This window comes from Vespa crabro, chromosome 10 (genome assembly GCF_910589235.1).
Source record: "Vespa crabro chromosome 10, iyVesCrab1.2, whole genome shotgun sequence".
NCBI classification, from domain to species: Eukaryota; Metazoa; Arthropoda; class Insecta; order Hymenoptera; family Vespidae; genus Vespa; species Vespa crabro.
Window position 1 is genome coordinate 726,638 of NC_060964.1, and position 20,874 is coordinate 747,511.

At 30.4% G+C, this 20,874-nt stretch overlaps 2 protein-coding genes across 10 annotated transcripts; one reads left to right on the forward strand and one right to left on the reverse strand.

Annotated features, from left to right (window-relative positions):
* Positions 1–167: 167 nt before the first annotated feature.
* On the reverse strand, positions 168–10,572 carry LOC124427444 (U-scoloptoxin(01)-Cw1a-like). 4 transcript variants are annotated; one of them, XM_046970374.1, is made up of 6 exons: positions 10,472–10,572; positions 4,071–4,142; positions 1,739–1,861; positions 1,509–1,610; positions 1,337–1,432; positions 168–924 (listed from the first exon to the last, which is right to left on the reverse strand). In XM_046970374.1, the coding sequence occupies exons 1-5, from the start codon at positions 10,559–10,561 to the stop codon at positions 1,355–1,357; spliced, it is 465 nt and encodes a 154-aa protein (XP_046826330.1). In that variant the 5' UTR covers positions 10,562–10,572; the 3' UTR covers positions 168–924; positions 1,337–1,354. The 4 variants fall into 4 exon arrangements, with proteins under 4 accessions (XP_046826330.1, XP_046826329.1, XP_046826331.1 ...); XM_046970373.1 differs by lacking the exon at positions 168–924 and having other exon boundaries at positions 1,295–1,432; XM_046970375.1 differs by lacking the exons at positions 168–924; positions 10,472–10,572 and adding an exon at positions 7,804–7,865 and having other exon boundaries at positions 1,295–1,432.
* Positions 9,990–19,011, forward strand: LOC124427443. 6 transcript variants are annotated; one of them, XM_046970365.1, is made up of 4 exons: positions 9,990–10,246; positions 15,961–16,271; positions 17,668–17,808; positions 18,318–19,011. In XM_046970365.1, exons 2-4 carry the CDS (start codon positions 15,990–15,992, stop codon positions 18,837–18,839), a joined length of 945 nt encoding a protein of 314 aa, XP_046826321.1. In that variant the 5' UTR covers positions 9,990–10,246; positions 15,961–15,989; the 3' UTR covers positions 18,840–19,011. The 6 variants fall into 6 exon arrangements, with proteins under 6 accessions (XP_046826321.1, XP_046826328.1, XP_046826322.1 ...); XM_046970372.1 differs by lacking the exon at positions 9,990–10,246 and adding an exon at positions 10,591–10,729; XM_046970366.1 differs by lacking the exon at positions 9,990–10,246 and adding an exon at positions 12,510–12,617.
* The last annotated feature ends 1,863 nt before the right edge of the window (positions 19,012–20,874 follow it).

Here is a 20,874-nt window from a genome sequence, read left to right on the forward strand (position 1 = left end):
ATCTTGTATTATTATTTACATTTGTATTTTTATTATTCATTAATTTTGTATTATTATTTACATTTATATATTTATTTATTTTGTAATATTATTTGAGAATCTTTCATGACGTCTTTTAAGATCTAACTTTGTTGATGGACAGGTTATAGAGAACGCTCATAGAACAATTGTCTATTATATATTTACATTTATTATACTATTGTACATACTCATCTTTAAATATATATATATATTGTTTCTTAGTGATTCTATCGTAACGGATACAGGTGCGTCAAATATCTCGATAATTTTAATGTCTTGACATGCATTAACGACCGTCTTTTTTTGTCATCGTTTATCTGAGCAGGATCTGTTAATTAAAATATTGATGAACATATGAGTTCAGTAATTATTTAAATGATATAAGCGAGATATTTTCAGTTGAGGAAGCTCCAGTGTTTTTATCTTTCTCTCTTTTTCTTTTTCTTTTGGAAAATCTTGTTATACATCGCCTCAGGCCGATTATTAATAGGAATTTATGAAGAAAATAAAAACGAAAATAAAAAAAAGCCATTTCGATTTCCATCTCATCCTGTTTCAATAATAATGTATATTTCTTCAACAATGTTGTCGTCCTTGTAGTACTAAAAATGAACTTACTGAGAACGGAAGTACTGTCTTCGCGATCGAGAATGTCAAGAACTTATGAGGAAATACGATTAATCCTAATCTCGATAAAAATGTTAATCGAACGATCGAGTCTACGAAATGCGATTGGAAAAGTGTAACAACACCTGCAACGAAGTTTCGAATGTGGTGAGAGACGAATCAGCTGTTCGTTCCTCGAGACCATTCACTTTCTATTATCCAATCGTGCCAAGAAATCGTCCGGGTTCGATTCTGCAAGCAGGCGACTCCACCTTCTCGATGTTGAGACGAGAAATTCTATTTATTTCAAATAGACAGTTAAATTGTAAGATTAAATCTTGCGTTTTATAATAAAAAGGCGCATATACAATACTGATTAAAAAATACTCAATATATCTAAAAAAAGAAAGAAAAGAAATATGGTCGAGAAAAATTATTGTTTGCAAAAAATATTAACATTATTCTGATTATAATATCAACGTTGGAAAAGGAATATCTTTCAGTCTGTTGGATTTTAGTTCTTCTTTTTTTTTTTTGTTCGATTAAAATTATCATCTCACAATTTGTGGGTAAAATAAAAAGAATGTTGATACTGTACGTCGGTAAATTAGGTAACTATAATTCGTGTATAGAACAAACATTGATCGTATTATTGTTCGTAAGTAAATTTATAGAAAAAAATCCTTTATTAATATATACTTATTCCTACGGGAATTCTTTGACAATATTAAATCCTGTTTCCATTGATGTCTCTGTAGAGGTCATCGTTGATGCCATAAAGTCTCGGAGAATCGTTACAGTCGACCTGCGATGAAAGAAAGAAAAAATTGTAAACACACGTCACTCTTAATTTCTATGATAATTTACGTTTACAAATTTACCTTGAACCACCAATCACAGACTCGTGCCGTTTGACTGAAAACTGTGCCGTTAGGACAAAGAAAACTGAATTGCCGACCGTTCGGTAAACACCAGTGCCAAACCTGACGGAAAGAAAAAAAGAGATGAATAATTATGATTTTTAATCTTAAATAAAATGCAACTGTGTATGCAACATTTTTCCTTTTAAAATAAAGGTTTTTTTTTTGTAATGTTAAGTTTATATACTGACCTGACATCTTGCTTCAGGATCCGCATAATATCCAGGCAATTTTCCTCCGCAGGTAAAGGTGAGCCCAAACGGTACGGAATTGTAAATAGGATAATCGACACCAGGTGTGTAACCATCTACTTGCTGAAATTTTAATACGATTAATCTCCTCAAATTTCGTTTTTTTAACAGGCAAAAGCACAGACACATACACGTATCTCTCGTTACATCTTATAACTTCTTTCGTATAAAAATATCTTAATTTCCACGTTAAGATCATAAAAGATAGATTTTAATAATCGTTTGACACGCACACAGATACATTATACATGTAAAAACACACATCTTTTGTTCCCTCAAATGTAACTTCATTAATTAAGTACACAATAATTACGAGAAGAAGTCGTAAAAAAAAAAGCAGGTAGCCCTATAACCGTTGCGCCATCCTTGTTATTTCGAAATACAACGTCCGACGCCTTTACTTTCGCTGCATATCATCATCGTTGATGATAGAACCTTTGGATCTTAAGAGATCCAAGGAGAAGAATAATGCAAGGGGCTATAAATCGCATTTCCTTTATTAACTCGACGATACTCGGAAAGATAAAATGAAAGACATAAAGAGACAAAGAATAAAGATAAAAATAGAGAGAGAAAGAGAAAGAGAGAGAGAAAGAGAGAGAGAGAAAGAGAGAGAGAGAGAAAGAGAGAGAGAGAGAGATGCTAGAGGGAGAGGGTGAGCTAATTAACTAATTTTTCGCAATCGACTCGAGAATAAGAAGAAACCATTGCGACACGTCACGGCGTATCGGAGTCAGTTCAATGTATACACATGCTCCAACGGGTTGACCGGAAGTTGGATTACATTGTTCTTTGCGAGCGGATGCACATCTTCATGCCTTTGTATTCGGATTCTTGTTTACTGTTTACCGGTTACGAGCTCGTGCTCGCGCCCGAATGAGAGCCCCCATCAGAGGTTACAGCCTCTCCTCTTCTTGTTTCTCAATTCCAATTTGAAAGAGAGAGAGAGGGAGGGAGGGAGGGAGGGAGAGAGAGAGAGAGAGAGAGAGAGAGAGAGAGAAGAGAAGATATTGTCGAGTTTTTCTCTGTGACGACTTAGACAGGTCAAGGTTGTATTAATTTTTTAATAAAAGTTCAAACTTGAATACTTTTATTTTTTGATAATTTTTATCGACGAACTTGACATCTATGGCATTGTTATTATGAAATTCGATAAGTTTATCGGCATTTTTACCAAGGTGATCACTATGGAAACAATTCGTTTAAATATTGGAAATTTGCATGAAATCGTCAGATCGATATCAGAAAACGTAATAAACGGAACACGAAGTTTAGCTCAACGTTTGAAGTTTATCACCTCGTATAGTCGTTTATACGTCAGAACGGGAATAAAAGAGTCCACGTGATTCTCTTTCTAATCTCATTCGCGATCATTTAGAATTCGTGCCTTCTCTTCTATTAATGCAGTCTTCTCGTATCCGGTGAAATTTTCTGCGTTCACGAGAATCGAGATCCACGCGACGTTTTAACCTTCACACCTCATGGATTTAGTTGTTCGTGTTTATAAACGGGATTTCCTTTTCATTTTGACTTTTTTTCTCGTCTGATTTCGCAACAATTCTTTTGATCTTGCAACATCATTCGATTTTTTCATATTTAATATTGTTTCTCGTTATTTATTTTTTTTTCTTATTTTTCTGTTTATACGCGCCTACACTGAAGTTATTCGTATATATACATATATATATATATATATATATATATATATATATATATATATATATACATAGCAGTCTTGCGTTATGATTGGTTTTTATTATTGAGAAACGCAATTGAAATACATTTACAATTATATTTATAAATTCTATTCGTAGTTCCCTCGACCACGTTTATCTAACGAGATGCCTCTCTAGAAAGCACCCTCACGTAAGAAGAGTTAATTATTGAATTACTTAATGTTGCCAGTCTAAAGGAAGATGATGCGTGCGAGATACCGCTTTGCTCGTTCATTGTCATTGTTGCACACCGAGTCGTGAGAAGACGCGATGAAAATAATAATTTTGCGCGTTAAATATAATAGGTTTCTTTCGCAAATGAGATACAACTCCCTTTCTATGACAAACGAAATTTCCATGGGTTGGCTGACAAATTACGTAAACAACGATCGTTTCTTTTTTTCTTTATATTTTTATCTGCGTGATTTCGTTGCCAACACATGAAACGCATCAATTTTTGTGGTTACTATCTATTATTCCGTTTGATTATTTCCTTCCATTTTTATTGTTATTATTATTATTATTATTAGTTTTTTTTTTTTAATTAATTTACTTACCGCCATCGTCCGGTAAAACAAGATAGTCGTAAACAGCGCGATTGCAGCAAATACTTGATATCTCGAAATCATCTATAACAAATCAAACAATTCGATTGAGTTAAACGAATAAACGAACAAGCAAACAAACGAAAAAAGAATTAATAAATAAAACAAATAAAATGTAACTATGAAGAATGTACGATGAAACATGAAAATTAACAAAATAAATTTTCACACTATATGTCAATATATAACCGTAAAATTCAAATTAATATTCACACTGAAACGATCTAGGACGAATATAAATTAACGTTTTCAAAGTATTAAGAACGTCAAGAATATAAAAATAACCAATGGCCGACGAACCATTTCGGAATAGTCCTATCTCTCCTTGGAGTCCTTAGTATCCTTCCACGTGGCTGGCATTTATCTTGGCGCGATTTGTTTTTCGTTAGGCTGGTTCTCTTTCTCTCTCTCTCTTTTTTTTCTCTCTTTTTCTCTCTTTTTCTCTTTCTTTCTCTCTCTCTTTCTCTCTCTCTCTCTCCCTCTCTCTCTCTTTTTATCTTTGTTTACCAATAATAAATTCGAAGACGATGCTATAACTCGCAAGTGTCTTCCTTAAAGAACAGAGCCACGAAGTGGTGGTATATATATGGGTTTAGAGATCCAGAAGAGTGAAAAAGGGGGGATTCTTGAGAGCCCCTCTTTCTTGGGGCTCCCACAAGTCGGACGAACGAAGAAAGAGAAGATCCCAGGAGGGAGGTTGGAGAGAGGAATATAGAGGGATCCCTCCTGCGGAGCAACACAACAGATTCTTTGATTACGCAATACCCTCGTGTTCTTACACCCGTGAAAACGCGAGTCTCTTAGAACCTCCCAGCCTCTCATCCTTGCCCCCCTCCAATTCTCCTTGTATCCTTCCACCTACTACTCTTCCTGACCACTCCGACAATCCTCGAGTTTTCTGGATACGGAAATTACATAGAGTCGGTTCTGTTATTTTATTATTATCTTTTACTTTTTCCTTTTTTTTTCTTTCTTTCTTTCTTTCCTTTCTTTCTTTCTTTCTTTTTTTTTTGTTGATGAATCATTATCTCATTTTTTTTTCTTTTAATCCCTTCTATCAGGTTTATTTACTTAAATCGACGACCGACCGCATAATTGTATAAGAATGTACATTAGTATAAAAGTATAGGTGAGGTATGATGTCAGCGAAATCGTTACTTTGGTGATCATTACTTGACTCAAGTATCATTACGTCTCACCTTACTATGTCATTCTTTATTGCATATTGTATTTTTTTGTTGTGTCTTTTTCTTTTTCCTTATGACATTTTTCCCTTAGATATACCATCATTGAAAATATTATTAACGAAGTACCTATGTATAAAGAGAGGATTGACCCAACACGTTAGTTTCTTTCACATAAAGATGGTACGAATAGAGAAAAGGAATACGGAAGAAGACGGAAAGTGTTGATTTATCGTGGTCGATAGTTTTCGCGCTTGGACTATCGAGATTCTCAGGAAACATTTATAACGCGTTTGATCTACTGCCCTATGTCGTTCCTATCTTTTCTTTCTTTCTTTTTTTCTTTCTTTTGTTTTTCTTCTTCGTATTTTTTTCTTTTTCTTTTTATTCTCCATTTTCTTCATCTTCTGCTATCTCTTCTCGTGAATATTAAATAAGTACGTATGTATGTAGATACTTACGTAATTACAGAACGCGATCTCGGAAGCGTGAAAATGGCGCGAGTTTTAAACCGAAGGTGAGTCTCTCATCATTTCGAAGAATCGATTGTTAATTCAGTCGCTGATTAATCAACTACTATGTTCTTCTTTTTCGTTCTCTCTCTCTCTCTCTCTCTCTCTTTCTCTTTCTCTTTCTTTCTCTTTTTTCTACGAAAAATACAAAGACAATAACTTCCTTCCGTCAGATATGAACGCGTTCTTTTTTTTCTTTCGGATTCACCGACGAAATGATAAATCCTAATGAAGAGAGGGGAAAGTAGTCATCCCTCCGAAACGGCTTCTCAAGATCCAAGGTCGCTGGAGGAGAATTCAATTCAACGAATAAGATCGTATGTGTAGTACGTGCATTAAAACTTAGCCAAGCGAGAAGCAAAAGCGTCGATGGTATCCTTCTATCTCTCTCTCTCTCTCTCATTTTCTTTCTTTTTTCGTTGTCCTTCGAGCTCTCGAAATGATCTGCGTCCACGCGTGACCGACGGCCCATTTCTTATTTTTTTCTTTCTTTCTTTTCTTTTTTTTTTTTAATAACAGTAACTTCCTGTAGTTATGTTCTTCTTCTTTTATGAATAATATAAAATGAATATAAGGAATGTAAAATAAAATCTGATATATATACATATATATATATATATATATATATATATATATATGTATATATATCAGATATATATATATATATATATATATATATATGTATATATATCAGATATATATATATATATATATATATATATATATATATATATATATATATATTTAGGTTGGTAACGCAAGTATAGTTATACGTTCGTGAAAAGAAAGATTTATTGTTCTTTATTGTGAAATATTAAGAAGAGTTAGAATCGGTATAACTTTTGAGAGGATGACCGTCATAGTGCTCTCACGTTATGAATTAGATATAACTATGTATCTAATTCATAACAAGACGATTACTCCAGTTAAGCCGAAGTATAACAAACGTGAGAAATAATTTTCGAGATGTAATAATATTAATAGATTCAGCAGGGTGTCTCAATATCCTGCTTAATGTCGAGCGAGAAACATACGTCATTTGCATGGAAAAACATTTTCTTTTTTGTTTTTTTCTTTTTCACGATCGTAATCGACAAAAGATAAATTTTGTTTTCTTCAGTTTTTTTTCTTTTTCTTTCCTTTTTGTTGTTAAAAAAATTATAAAATGGCAGAATCGAAGAGCATTCATTGAAGAGAATGATACTGATCGTGTTTGATGTGTTCATTTTGAGCATAACGAAGAAGTCATTATTTTCAAAGTACGTTCAATTAGAGACGTTTAATTGTAAATGAAGTCTCTCATCGGCTTGATGTGTAAATTAGGCAAACGTTGATCGTATCCATATACACAGATAGTACGTAAGTACTTACTTTTAACTTCTAAATGTCTTGTGGAATAAAAATTGACGGTAAATGTTGCAATCTATGTATGTAGCTATGCATTTTGAATTACGCCGATACGAGGGACAGGAAGGATGAACGAAGAGTCGAAAGACTTAATGAAATTATCTCGCTACCGTCTAATTAGATATATCGAGGTTATTGCAAAATGCTAGGTTAGCGCTGTGAGAAGGTCCGCTTTATTATTTGTGCGATTTAAGTGTAATCGCGAGGCTAAATTTATAACGGTGGTGGGCAAGAATGAAAATGTCGGAGGGTAAATCCGTGTCTCCGTCATTCAAAAGATAATTATTGCGTTCGAGTTCTTCTTTTTCGTTTAAAAAGTATTACGACGTTTAAAATGCAAATTTTAATGTGTTTTCTGTTTCTTTTTTCATTCGCGCAATATTTTTTATTTTTTATTTATTGATCGACGTTCAAATAAAATAATGGAGATAAAGAACGTTGTTCATAGAAAATTTCGCGAAGAATAATGTTGAGACGGAAAACGAATAAATAAGATAATAGATATAGATTAATCTTAAGAAACCTTCAATCGAGCTCGCTCTTCCGATTAAATTATTATCTATTTCACGAGATATACGTTACGTGGCACTTCTCGCACATAGTCTTCGTCCGTTATAAGCACTGCAATTTCATAATCAGCCAACTTCCGAGCGTCATCCTTCCTACTATCTTGCCTTCTTACGAACAGACATATAAGAATTATTCTCACGTATTTATAATTGTACAGAGAGGAACACGTTTTAAAGATTTATGGTTGATTAAAGAAAAGTCTATTAAGTTCAACGTAAATATGGTTGATCCTTGATTAACAAGGATCATTAATTATTTCAATGTTATTCGAGATTTAGGATTTATGCAATTTTCGAAGCATTGAGTTATAAATTAATTATGCAATTCTAAATCGGATCTATGTAAAATAAAACATTGTTTTTAAATAGACCAGTTGAATATAAAATATCTTTTAATTATTCGAAAGTCATCTTTAATTCTCCAAAAGAATTCATATCTTTGTTATCTTCGCGAATCGTCAAGGTGCATATTGCAATTGTGAAATCAAAAGACAAAACACAAAGAGAAATTTATGCGTTGCAGAATGATATAATATTAAATCACAATGTGTCGAGACTGTGACAAGAAGAGACATTCTCCTGGCGTTTATGTTGCCTCGCGATCTAATTCACCAAGGCAATTACTCGCACGCTCGTAATCACTCGATTGTTCGGCTTTTGTTCGTTTTAAGGGTTCAAGCATTGTCAACGTGCACGCGTGGTATCGTTTAATCTTACATAAGAAATATAAATCGTGCGACAGTATCATTTTGTGGATCTACGATGAAACAGTGAATTAAATATTCGGATAGTTTCTGAAATCGAATAACTTTCTTTAGACTATTTCTCAGATCTTGTAGAAAATGTTTTGAATATTCTGTAAATTCGTGTGTTCTATGTATAGATGTGAATGATTAAACATAAATGATTTTTTGTTGTTGCAAAGATAAGAAATGTCTAATAAGTAATTTTTAAATCTGTCATTAAAAAAAAAAAGGAAAAGAAAGAAAAAAAGAACATGTGTATTTCGTAGATCCGTATATATGCATTATGGTTTTGAGAATTTATACGATATATGCCATTATATCACCATCATATCATTCTTTCAATTATAATATTAAGAAATGAAAATTCTTCTAATTTCAAGATGAATACAATAAAATATATAAGTACATACGAGTATATATATATATATATATATATATATATATATATATATATATATATATCATCATTTTATCGATTATTTGAATAAATGTAATGTGTACTGAAAATGAACAAATTTGATAATATTTTTGTTAAATTTCAGATATATTTATTTTTGTTCTATTTTTAAAAAAAGTTAATCAATATCAATAAATATTTTGAATATTTTTGTGATTCATTCGACGCATATATATATGTGTGTACGAACGATACATTGAATTACGCAAGCGATAACACCGACGGTAACAATTAGTACGAATCTCAGGAAATGTTGCTCTGTCTTATAATAATGGCTTGTAATAATTAATAAGGCTTACATAAAAAGTATCTCTCTTTGATAATAATTATATTTTTTTTTGTTTCTCTCTGCGTATACGAGGAACTATGAAGAAATGACACATCTTGGAGAACTTTCTTTCTTTATACGAAGACAATTATGAGTATATAAATGAGTATATAAACGTGTAAGTCAACGAGAGCCAAGAATTCATCTTTTCTTATTTAGCATCGGTAGATCTAATGCTTTAGTTCTAACGAAGAAAAAATTACAAATTTTATCATTTTTAAATGTATTTATAAGAGATTTGATCTTTTTTCTAATAGAAAATGTATATTTTATACGCATTTTTGGAAAGTAATTATTGTAAATATTAAATAATATTAAGAAATAATATACATGATCATACAGGTACAAATGGATTTTTTAAAGTTACGCGAATATAATAAACACGTAAATATTTTTGTAAAAAAGAAAAAAAAAAGAAACAAAGAGGATGGTATCGGGAAAATTTTTGTCAGCATGAAAGAAGAAAGTTAAAAACCCAACAGAAATTTCATTTAAATTATACAAAAGGATTTAATCTCGTATTGGAATTCTTATTGGAGAATTTCATCGGTACGCGTCATATTTGATACTGCAAATACGAATACCAACGTGTTTGCTCTCAAGCGTACCCGTGTACAAAAAAAAAAAATTTACTATGTATCGATACACAGAGGCGGTAACGAAATAGGTAACGGAGAGTCGTGTAGTTCGGTTTTATCAGTCCGAGCGAGTCGAACGGTGTGCCAGCTCGGTCTGCCCCACATTTTCAGTCACTCGCACGCGACAGCGCATACCGCAGGTGTGAGCCGATCGTTCGCGAATCCTAGATTCGCTTTTCGATCTTTGAGATCTCTTCCGTTGATCTTGATCGTTCTTCCTTTTCGATAAATAAGAGGTGAAAACATGGACCATTTGACGTTACCTTGAAGTAAATACATACTTGTTGGTGGGTGTAATTAGTATCAATAAAATAATTAAATTTTTTACTTATTTCTCGATTAAAATACGATAACGTAATAACATGTCTGATAAAGTCCTTGATAACGGTAGTTTGAGATAATATTAATCAGTATCTAACAAAAATGCGCAATATAAATACATATACATTGTATATATCTAATGTAAGATGTGTTGTTTAGAAAGCGAAGACTCAACAAGTTAGATGACTAACCTTGAACTTTCGTATGTTCGTTTCCTCGAAAAAAATCTTTTTTGTCGTCGTGCCGTCGCATGTCACGAAGCGTGACGTCCTTGTGGACATCGCGACTCCGGTTAGTCATGGTATCTTAAATCCTCATGTTCGTCGATCGTCACCAAACCTATTCTAGATGTTAACTTTAACAAAAGTACTTTTCTCTTCTTCTACGTTCTTCATTCATCTTGTGAAAGCAACGTCGTTTTCGGGGGCACCAATTCTTACGTTTTCTACGTATGTATGTATATGTGTTCGTATCTGTGTTATAAATGCGACTGGTTTTCTGCACGTACCTTTCTCTACGAGAATTTATTTCCAATTAGAAATTTAGAAAATGTTGGTACGTTTTATCTTCTTTTTTCTTTTTTTTTTTTTTTTTATTGTTGATCATCGAATATCATATATCACGAATAACGTAATAATATCGAATCCGAACAGTGCAATTCGATCTTTTTCAACTTCTTTAAACAATATTAAAGATTTGTTGAGATTTCATCGTTAGTCACACTTAGTTATCTTTGTATGTTTATTTGAGATAAACTTTGATATCATTCTCGCGATCCAAAGGCCGAAGCAAGAGTTATCTATGCACGTATCGTATACGTTCGAAACGTTCAATTTAAATCATATATAAATTTATATCTTCGTGAATGAGTAGACTTTGTTAACATTAAATTCTGTTGTTGAATTGAACAACGATCTTATCTTTTATTTATCTTTCTTTTTTTTCTTTTTTTTTCTTTTTTTTTTCTTTTAAACGATAACGTCATTTCCTTTATTAATCCGAATTCGTAAGGGATTCACCAGTGTTAAAATATTTTTTTTCGAACGGATGTGACACGCATCGTTGGAGATCGAGCGTGACACAATCTAACGACTTCCGGTCTGACATTCACGAGCATTTCCGGTCTCGTTACTACCCTTCCGTGGGCTCCAAATGAAAAGGGAAATCATTTGCCTTCGTGATGTCTGGTATAAATCAGACCTCTGACAATGGCGATACCAACAACGTTGCACGCTTCGTGAATTCTCGCGTTTTCCTGTCCATGCTGTATCAAATTTTACACCAAAACGTATCGACCCTTACGTCGGTTTTAATCCGTTAAAATTATTTTTACTTTGATCGAGACAATTCTTACCTGTTATCAGTTACTTAAAGATATTTAATTCGATTTAACAATTACACGATTACAAAATATTTCTCTATCGATCGTTCTTAACAATTACGACGATCATAATTTTCAATTATATACAAATTTTCAAATATTTACAAATCTTTTAAATTTGAATATTTTTTTAAAATATAAATAACAATTGAAATGATTTATGGATTAGTCGAACTAAATTTTTTAAAATCACGTCTGTAAAAAATGATGATTGATGATTGATAATATCAATTACGAGTTTAGACAAATTCGTTTATTGTGACTTTAGTTTTTAATCGATCAATCATATGGATTTAACGCTGTCTACCATTATACCTACTTACAACGAGATTTATCCGCGTCATTTGCATAGGGATTTCTCTCTATTAGATTTTATAACATGACTGACTGAAAATATTCTCCTATGGTATAAAATGAATACTTCGTTATATTGATATTTTCTTATGGAGTACGATATCTTCGTTGAAACGTAACGGAAGTTCCTAACGGAAAACCATAATAACGAGTAGCCACTGTCTATTGCTCCGTTTTATACTTACTATCACCGTTACGCTTCATTTTGCCTCTTCTCTCTCTCTCTCTCTCTCTTTTTCTTTTACGTCTTCTTACTCAGCCTTAATTATCTAAAAAAAATAAGCGATAAGTTCGATCATAGAACAATATTGAATCGAACGATAACATTTCGATAACATTCCGAGTAAAAATGTAATAATAAAATATTTTAAATGTTATGAACATGTTTTTGTGATTAGAAATGTGAATTGTGATTCGTTGGATTCATTTCTAATCGTTGTAATCGCGTTGTAATCTCGTACGTCTGTAATCCAGATGTACGAGATAGCCACTCGATTCGAGAATATTCTTATTACGACACCCGATATGTTGCAATGCACGTTCGCACTTCATCTATTGTACGCGGGTGTAACTAGCTGACAGGTGCATTTGTGCGACTTATAGTATGTTCCAAAAGAAAATTTACGTTCCTTTCAAGTAGATTTAAATACAATTTTCAATCATTAAAGTGATAATAAATATATAAATAAATAAATAAATAAATAAATAAATAAATAAATAAATAAATAAATAAATAAATAAATAAATAAATAAATAAATAAATAAATAAATAAATAAATAAATAAATAAATAAATAAATAAATAAATGTATATGTATATATATTAAATGAAATGAAAAAATAAACATTAATTTAATAAATTTACATTAATTACAAATTTAATGTTAAAAATTATACGTATTATAAATGAGCAAGTGTATTATACGTTAAATGTGCAAGTATACGTTAATTAATAATTTAAAGTTTTTTTATCGATATAATTCGAATTAAATACAGTTTTGAATGAGTATATAGGGTGTTTAAAAACCTTTAGTGTTACAATGTTCAAAATCTCAAGTATTACAAATTTTTAGGACTTGTAAAGGGGACCAAGTAAATAAGTTAGAAATAAAATTTTGATTAGGAACCCATGTCCGGAAATGTATAAGTAAAACAAAATCTAAACGGCATTACGTCTAGGTTACGTCTGGTTGACGTCTGGGTTACATATTGAACGGCAAGTGTAAAGTGTGATGATGTGCCATCGTGTTAAAACCATATTTCTTGATAAATGTTCAATGGAACATCTTCCAAGAACTCTGGCAATACTTCTTACAAGAAGTATTATACTCTTTTAGAGCCAGAGAAAAATATAATTGCATGAATTCTGGCCGCGATACAACAGACTCAACACAAACCAGGTATTTTTGAGCGATTCTGTCAAAACATAATTACCAGATACAATGTTTGAAATAAAATTAATGGATCGAGCAGCTCTTGTAATGGATGAGGACTCAATCATGATTTGATTTTGTTATACTTGTACATTTTAATTTTGTTTTATCGTACTTTTCCTGGATTTCTAATCAAAATTTTATCTACTCAGTTTTTTCTACAAGTTTTAAAAGTTTGTAATAAGAATTTCAAAACACCTTGTATATATATATATATATATATATATATATATTTATTTATTTATTAGGTATAATAATTATATATATACAAGGTATTATATATATTTTATTATATATATAAAATATATATAATATATAATACATATATGTATAATACATTATGTATAAGTATTTCTATCATTTTATAATTAAATATTATATTTTTTTAATAATGATTAATTTTATAATATTTTGAAACGTTCATATTTGAATTATTTCTGTTTATGTCGGATCTATAATCAATTTGATTCACATTTGTTGTTATTGCTGCAATTTTTCATACGTATATATCTGTAACAAAATGTTTATACGAAATTCATAAACTTAAACTCATAGAAGTTTGTTATTGCTGACTCTACGTTATTCTAGTCTCAGGTGTTACATTTCAGTTTTTTTTTAGTTACGAACTAAATTTGCTTCGACTGTATTTCGATGCACTGTAACTAAATACAATGCACCACGACATATACAAGTGTGGTCATTTAACGTATTCAGATGTAACCCCAACGTAACCGACAGAATACGTTAATGAATTCTTCCTCACCTGACGATCGGTCACCTGACTCACTTCCGGTAAACTTGAAAGAGTGCACACGTTCCCTCTTCGTAGCAGTTTCCGCTTATCGAACCTCGAATATCCGCCTATCTTTTTTCATTGTCTCATTTATTTAAAAATTATTATTAAAATTATTAATACATTGATGTTTAATTTTAATATTATCGAAATAATTCGAAGAAATTGTTATTATTATTTTATCTTAACTTATTGATAATTGATAAAATACTTAAAAAGTTATCATTATTTTCGGCAAGAAGGATCAAGAAATTTGTCAAACAAAATTGTGTCATCGATTTTATTTGTAATGTTTCCGAACAATGTGTTTCTTAGTTTGAGCAATCAATATTTTTGTTTTTTTCTTTCAAACAACACGTAATAAATAGCGCAAATGAACTTGTAATCGGATCGATTCGATACCATTTACGATGTTCATACATACTTAAAAGGAAATGCAACGATCGTCGAGGCAATCGAGAATGACGAAGGCGCAAGCTGCAACACGTGCCGCTCGACAGCTGTTTTCCGGTGTAATTCTGAAACACGTTTTGTCTTCTTTTTCTCTTTTTTTTGTTTTTATTTTCATGCTTGGATACACTCGGGAGATGATAGTAATAATGATCGACGATGTAGGGTGAATCTTACTTTTTTCTCTCATCTTTTATGTTTACAAACTTTTCGATTAGAAAGTCCTTAGGACAGATGTTTTTTGCTTTTTTTTTTTTTAACTTGATTAGCCGATAAAAATAATAAATTATCGAAAAGAAAGTTACACATATAAAATTGATTATATTAATTTTCAAATCAAATCGAATAAAATTGTAGATTATTGAAATTATTTATACGAACTTGTTGAAGATCGTTCATTTTTATCTATTATAATTATCGAATATTTATATAAATATGGACACAATGCATTTGGAAACTATTCGTATGCTTTTGAAAATACAATAATATTTATTTTAAAACTTTTTATGCTAACACTGTTCTTTTTTCGGAAACGTGTAGTCTTTCGTAAAGTTTAAATTTCTCTAAAAAAAAAAAAAAATAGCATCAATAATAATAATAATAATAATCATACATATATATAATGATTATTGTATATCTTATATAAATATTGTATATCTTATACAAAATACACGAAAGTAAAAATATGTGTTGTAAAATGTACAAATATATGGAGTATATCCATCTTTCTTTTTAGTAAATTGTTTTCTATATCTCTTATGAGGAAATTTGTTATTATCATCGATTAGAACAACTTTATGTTTTTTAAAGTCCAACGAAAATTTTTCTGATAAAGACTTTCTTATACAAAATTTTATGTATGTACTTATATATATATATATATGTTTCTGCTAAATCTTACATAAAATGTCTATCGTGTTTTTGTTTATACTGCTATTATATTATTACTATAAGTATTCGGAAAATAGCTAAATCTATATATATTTCCATACATGCATATATATATACATGCATCATGCATATATAATATGTATAATATTACTAAAAAAACATTATACTTATATGTTGTTCAACGAAATAAAACATTATAATACTTTGTCGATTGTTCTCAGATCATTAATAAATATTAATATTAATACGATCATTTACAATGTTCAATGTTTCAATGACGAATATTTGTTGAACATATTTATGATTATAGTATATAAATAAAAACATTTAAAGAGATGATGAAAAAACTTTGGAATTAAATGTATTTAAAATATTTCAGAGAGAAAGTTTGAATGAGAAAGTGTTAGAATGGAAGACGAAGATTTTGGATTTACGAAAAGGGACAGCAGAGCCCTAGTGAAGGTCCTAACCGTTGAGAAAGAGGAAGGGCATACACAACAGGAGAGAGGACCGTCCTCAGCGCCGACGAGGGCTGCGGCTGCCAGTGGAAGCGGTGGCGGCAGCGATCGTGGCAGTTCCAAGACCGCCCCCACGTCAGTTCCAAACAACGCGCCGAACATACCGAACGTCGTTGAGTATCATCTCAAAGTAAAGCCACCTTCTAAGATTAACAAACTCGAGGAACAATCTGTGAGTAAATTTTATACGAAAATTATCTCGAAATTTAAACTATTAATGATAGAGAAAATTTTCTAATTGTTTAAAATTCTTAAAACGCATAATGATCGTATTAAGATGTATTATATACGATGAATTAAATTTATTTTAACATTTTTTTCTATTATTCCAAACATCCTAACGAATAAACGATGAAAATAATAACATCAATCGATCTGATTCTAATCAAATTAGAACGAGTTTCGATCTCGAGCGATACAAGTATCATTCGTTAAGATCTCTATAAATTTATTTTCATTTCATATTTACATATTCTCGTTAGTAAAAACTCGGTCAGTCGTACCAACGTACTTACTTGGAGACTAATCCACACGCATGGTTTGTTTATCGTCGATTGGTAATGCATTCTTTGTTATTACATCAACTAATTTCGCTTTTTATGAGATATTTTTATACTTCCTTATAAACGTCAGCGAACTTTGATTACCGTTATTACCGTTTATTGCCTATTGTGTCGCTTACACATTTATCATCTTTCTATTTTTTCATCTTTTCTTTTCATTCACAAACGTATATATATATATATATATATATATATATATATATATATATATATATATATACACCCACGCATGTTTACTCATACACATAAATATTATTGTTACTGTGCATACAATGAATCAATATTATTTTTACGTTTTATTTGATTATTTCGTTCGTATAATTTCGAAGTAAAGGATTGTTCATAAAACTATAAATTTTATTCGTAAAAATGTAATTTTTATTTAGATTTGTAATAATCGATTGGTACCATTTTTCATTCCTCCATTTAAAATATCATATTCTTGCAAAAAAGGAAAAAAAGTAAAAGAGAATTAGAATGGTCTATTAGCTGACGGCTAAAGGAGTTGTTACGAGATCTTCAAAGGATTTCTCAAACAATATCATTAAAAATGAAATTCTTTTTTTCTAGATAAACATTCTGATAATATATTATATATATATACATATATATATAATTTATTAAATTATATATATACAATATATATATATTAAATTCTAATAATATATTGTATATATATATATATATACTTATATATATATTTACTTATATATATATTATACTTATATATATTAGGAGGACCGGAAAGTAATGTCACTTTATTAAATTAAATTCAAACGAATAAATTTTTAACAAGTTTTTATTATTAATCACAATCAAACATCGACATGTGCAGAAACGACATTACTTTCCGGTCCACCTAATACATATACTTATATATATACTATACTTATATATATATATATAATATATATATATATATATATATATATATATATATATATATATATATATATATATATATTTTTTAATTCATGATAAGTGACCCAAATTTATTTTTTATAGAGAACCAATCGTACAGAAGAAATGAAGAAGGATTTACTGTCTGCGACGGAAAATAAGAAAGACTGGATAACAAAATTATCTCGTTTGTCGATCGACAACAATGTGTTCGAGGGGTCGACTGATCTGCCGCAGGTGTTTCAGGTACGTTTCAGGACGAAGTCTTCAGAGCGTTAGTTTAAAAATACCTGCAGGTACATGTCAGGTACATAATTTCCTGGATAGGTACCTGTTCTGTCGAGACTTCTATGTCAGTCTTTCTTTCATATATGTACATATATTTTATGCTGGTTCGTAAACTTGCTTGTGTATTACCTATTCTGGTAAATAAGTGTCAACTAGCGTCGTTATTCTAGTCTCATTAAAGTAAAACAAGATCGATCTACCTGTATGGTGTCGATACTGTACGTATGTGTTTACGAACTTGGATTTAAAAGATTTTTATTGGTTGAGATAAATCACGTGACAGTACTCTCAGCCAATCTAAAAAAGAAGATAAAATATTATAATGTTATATACAACGTGTACATTAAGACAAATCTTCTTTACCTTTCTCTATTTCTTTTTTTCTCTTTTTTGACCAATTATATAATATTTTGAACGAAGGAATAGTAACTTTGTAAAACAAACAAGACTGAGTCAGATATTTACAGGTAAAATACTTGGGATCTCACGATGCAAGGGGCCTCTGGGGTATAAAGCACACGAGACAACCGGTCGATAATATGGTAACCTCGGCTAAAGCATTACCGACCAATACGATGCTACCGCTGATCAAGTTAGTGGTATCCCAAGAAGGCGTAGCACTTCTACCGCTTGACAAAAGGAAGCAGGAAGGCAACACAGCTAGAATGTACGCGATCGAGACTATTTCCTATGGCGTCCAGGATCTCGTTTATACCAGGGTATTCTCAATGATCGTCGTTCGTGAAACAGATAACTTCCGTAGGGTATCACCCTTCGAGTGTCACGGTTTCGTTTGCGAATCGAAACATCATGCCAGACAACTCACTTACGCACTTGCCACTGCATTTGAAATTTACTCGAGAAAAGTCAAGATCCAGGATAAGGTTAATTCCGAAAATGTTATCAGTAATACTAAGACAAGATTTGCCATCGATCTTAGAAGTCCTGAAGAAATCGAAGCCGATCTTTGTATGGATTCTGAAGCGTGAAAATTTTACATATCTTCTTTCAGAGATATCGCGGTTGTTTGTTAATTTCAAACATTTTACGTCGATAAATGTCGACGAAGGTCTCTCCTTTTATTTTCTTCATGTTACCTTCAAACATAGGAGTATATATCTCTAGTAGTTATATTGTTTAATGATAACGAGTTACAAATAAGAGATATGAAAGATTTATATGTTAATTTCGAGAGAAGATTTTCGCCAAGAGCATTGGATTTTATAGGAAACAGGACGATACAGGGTTACGATTATATATAATTCTTTATCTACCTAGTTAAATGGAAAATATTTGTCTTGTGTAATATAGTGTATATATATACTATAATATATATATATATATATATATATATATATATATATTATACGTAATATATATACATATACATATATATATATACATATACATATATATATACATACACATCTGTATATATTTTACTTGATTAAAAAAGGAACAGTATAAATGTATATTATGATCAACCTTGAATGACTTTTAATATTATTAGTATATTAAGTATAATATATTACATTTTATACTATAATTAGTATGTAGCATATACATATACGGGTTTCGTTTAAATTTAATCTAAGAAATAATTGTAACGTATTATACGTTTTGTACATACATACACACACATACAAACACACACACACACACACACACACACACACACACACACACACATACACATATATATATAGTGTTTATTTTCCGTTCAATTTGAAGATCTAACATAAGTGTAATCTTGAATGGAATTGTTCCAGTGCCTTGTTAATATTGTAATGATTTTCTGAATGAAAGGAAAAGGAATATTTAATTATTTTGTTTGTAAACACAAAAGTACAGATTATTATGTGTTTAATATCTTTTATCGGTTTTACAAAGAAAGGTTGGGCATTGCCTATCCATAACATGATGGCTAGCTATTCCAAAGATACCGAATAGAAGAGAAACAAATGGTCATCGGTGGTCACCCATGACTTGCCGAAGCGACTTTCAGGTATTTTACGACAAGCGTATAATAACGATCGCGTCTCAAAAAAAGAAAAAAAAAAATAAAAGAAAAAAAAAAGAAAGTATTTGGATTTATTTCTAGCCGCTTTGTGTGTGAGAGTGCTTCTTTTCATCGTATAATAAGTTTCTTCTTCTTCAAATAGTAATTTTTTTAATCGAGTCTTATCCAAAGCTTCGATTCTACTTTGATTTTATACTTTAGTCATACTTCAGCGAGAAATATAAATATTTTGTAATAAACAATGTAATATTACACTACAAACTTATGTTATTTTTTTTTGTTTACGTAAGAAATATGGAGTTCTCATTCTCCAAATTCGATTTTACATTGTTTTGCCGATACTATTTTCTAATCGTTTATCGTACGTTTCTTAGTCATAATTTTATTTATATTTTAGTTGTTTAAGTTTAAAAACCAATATCGATACATATCAATGATCATATTATTGGATGTTAAAAATAATGTCGTATTTAATATTACGATAATGATATAAAGTATTTCGATTTAGTTCTTTTTTTCTTCCTTTTTTTCTTTTTCTTTTTCGTTGTATTTCCAATTTATTTTACACTAGACGAATTAGTTACTTTCGTAGTAATATATGTATATGTATATATATATATACGTACATACATATATATATATATATATATACATACATATTATTTTCTGTTTATCTGCATTAATTCTATTGTACTTAATTAACGTTAAATAATGATAAAACACATTGACGTGTTAAAACGTTTTGAGATTTTAGTCTTTTATTTTCCGATATATAATACAATTAATAATATTTTTAGGAGTTAATAAGACACCGTCTATACTTAATAACATATATTCGTAATATTATATGCAAATTTTTACAGACGAATTAAAATTAAGACGAATGATTCAAAATAATTTAAAACTTTTCCCTTTTTTTTTACATGATTACTACTAAAACTAAAGAGCAAAAGCAAAATCTAGGATATCTTAAATTATTATATTACTTACATTATATATAGTTC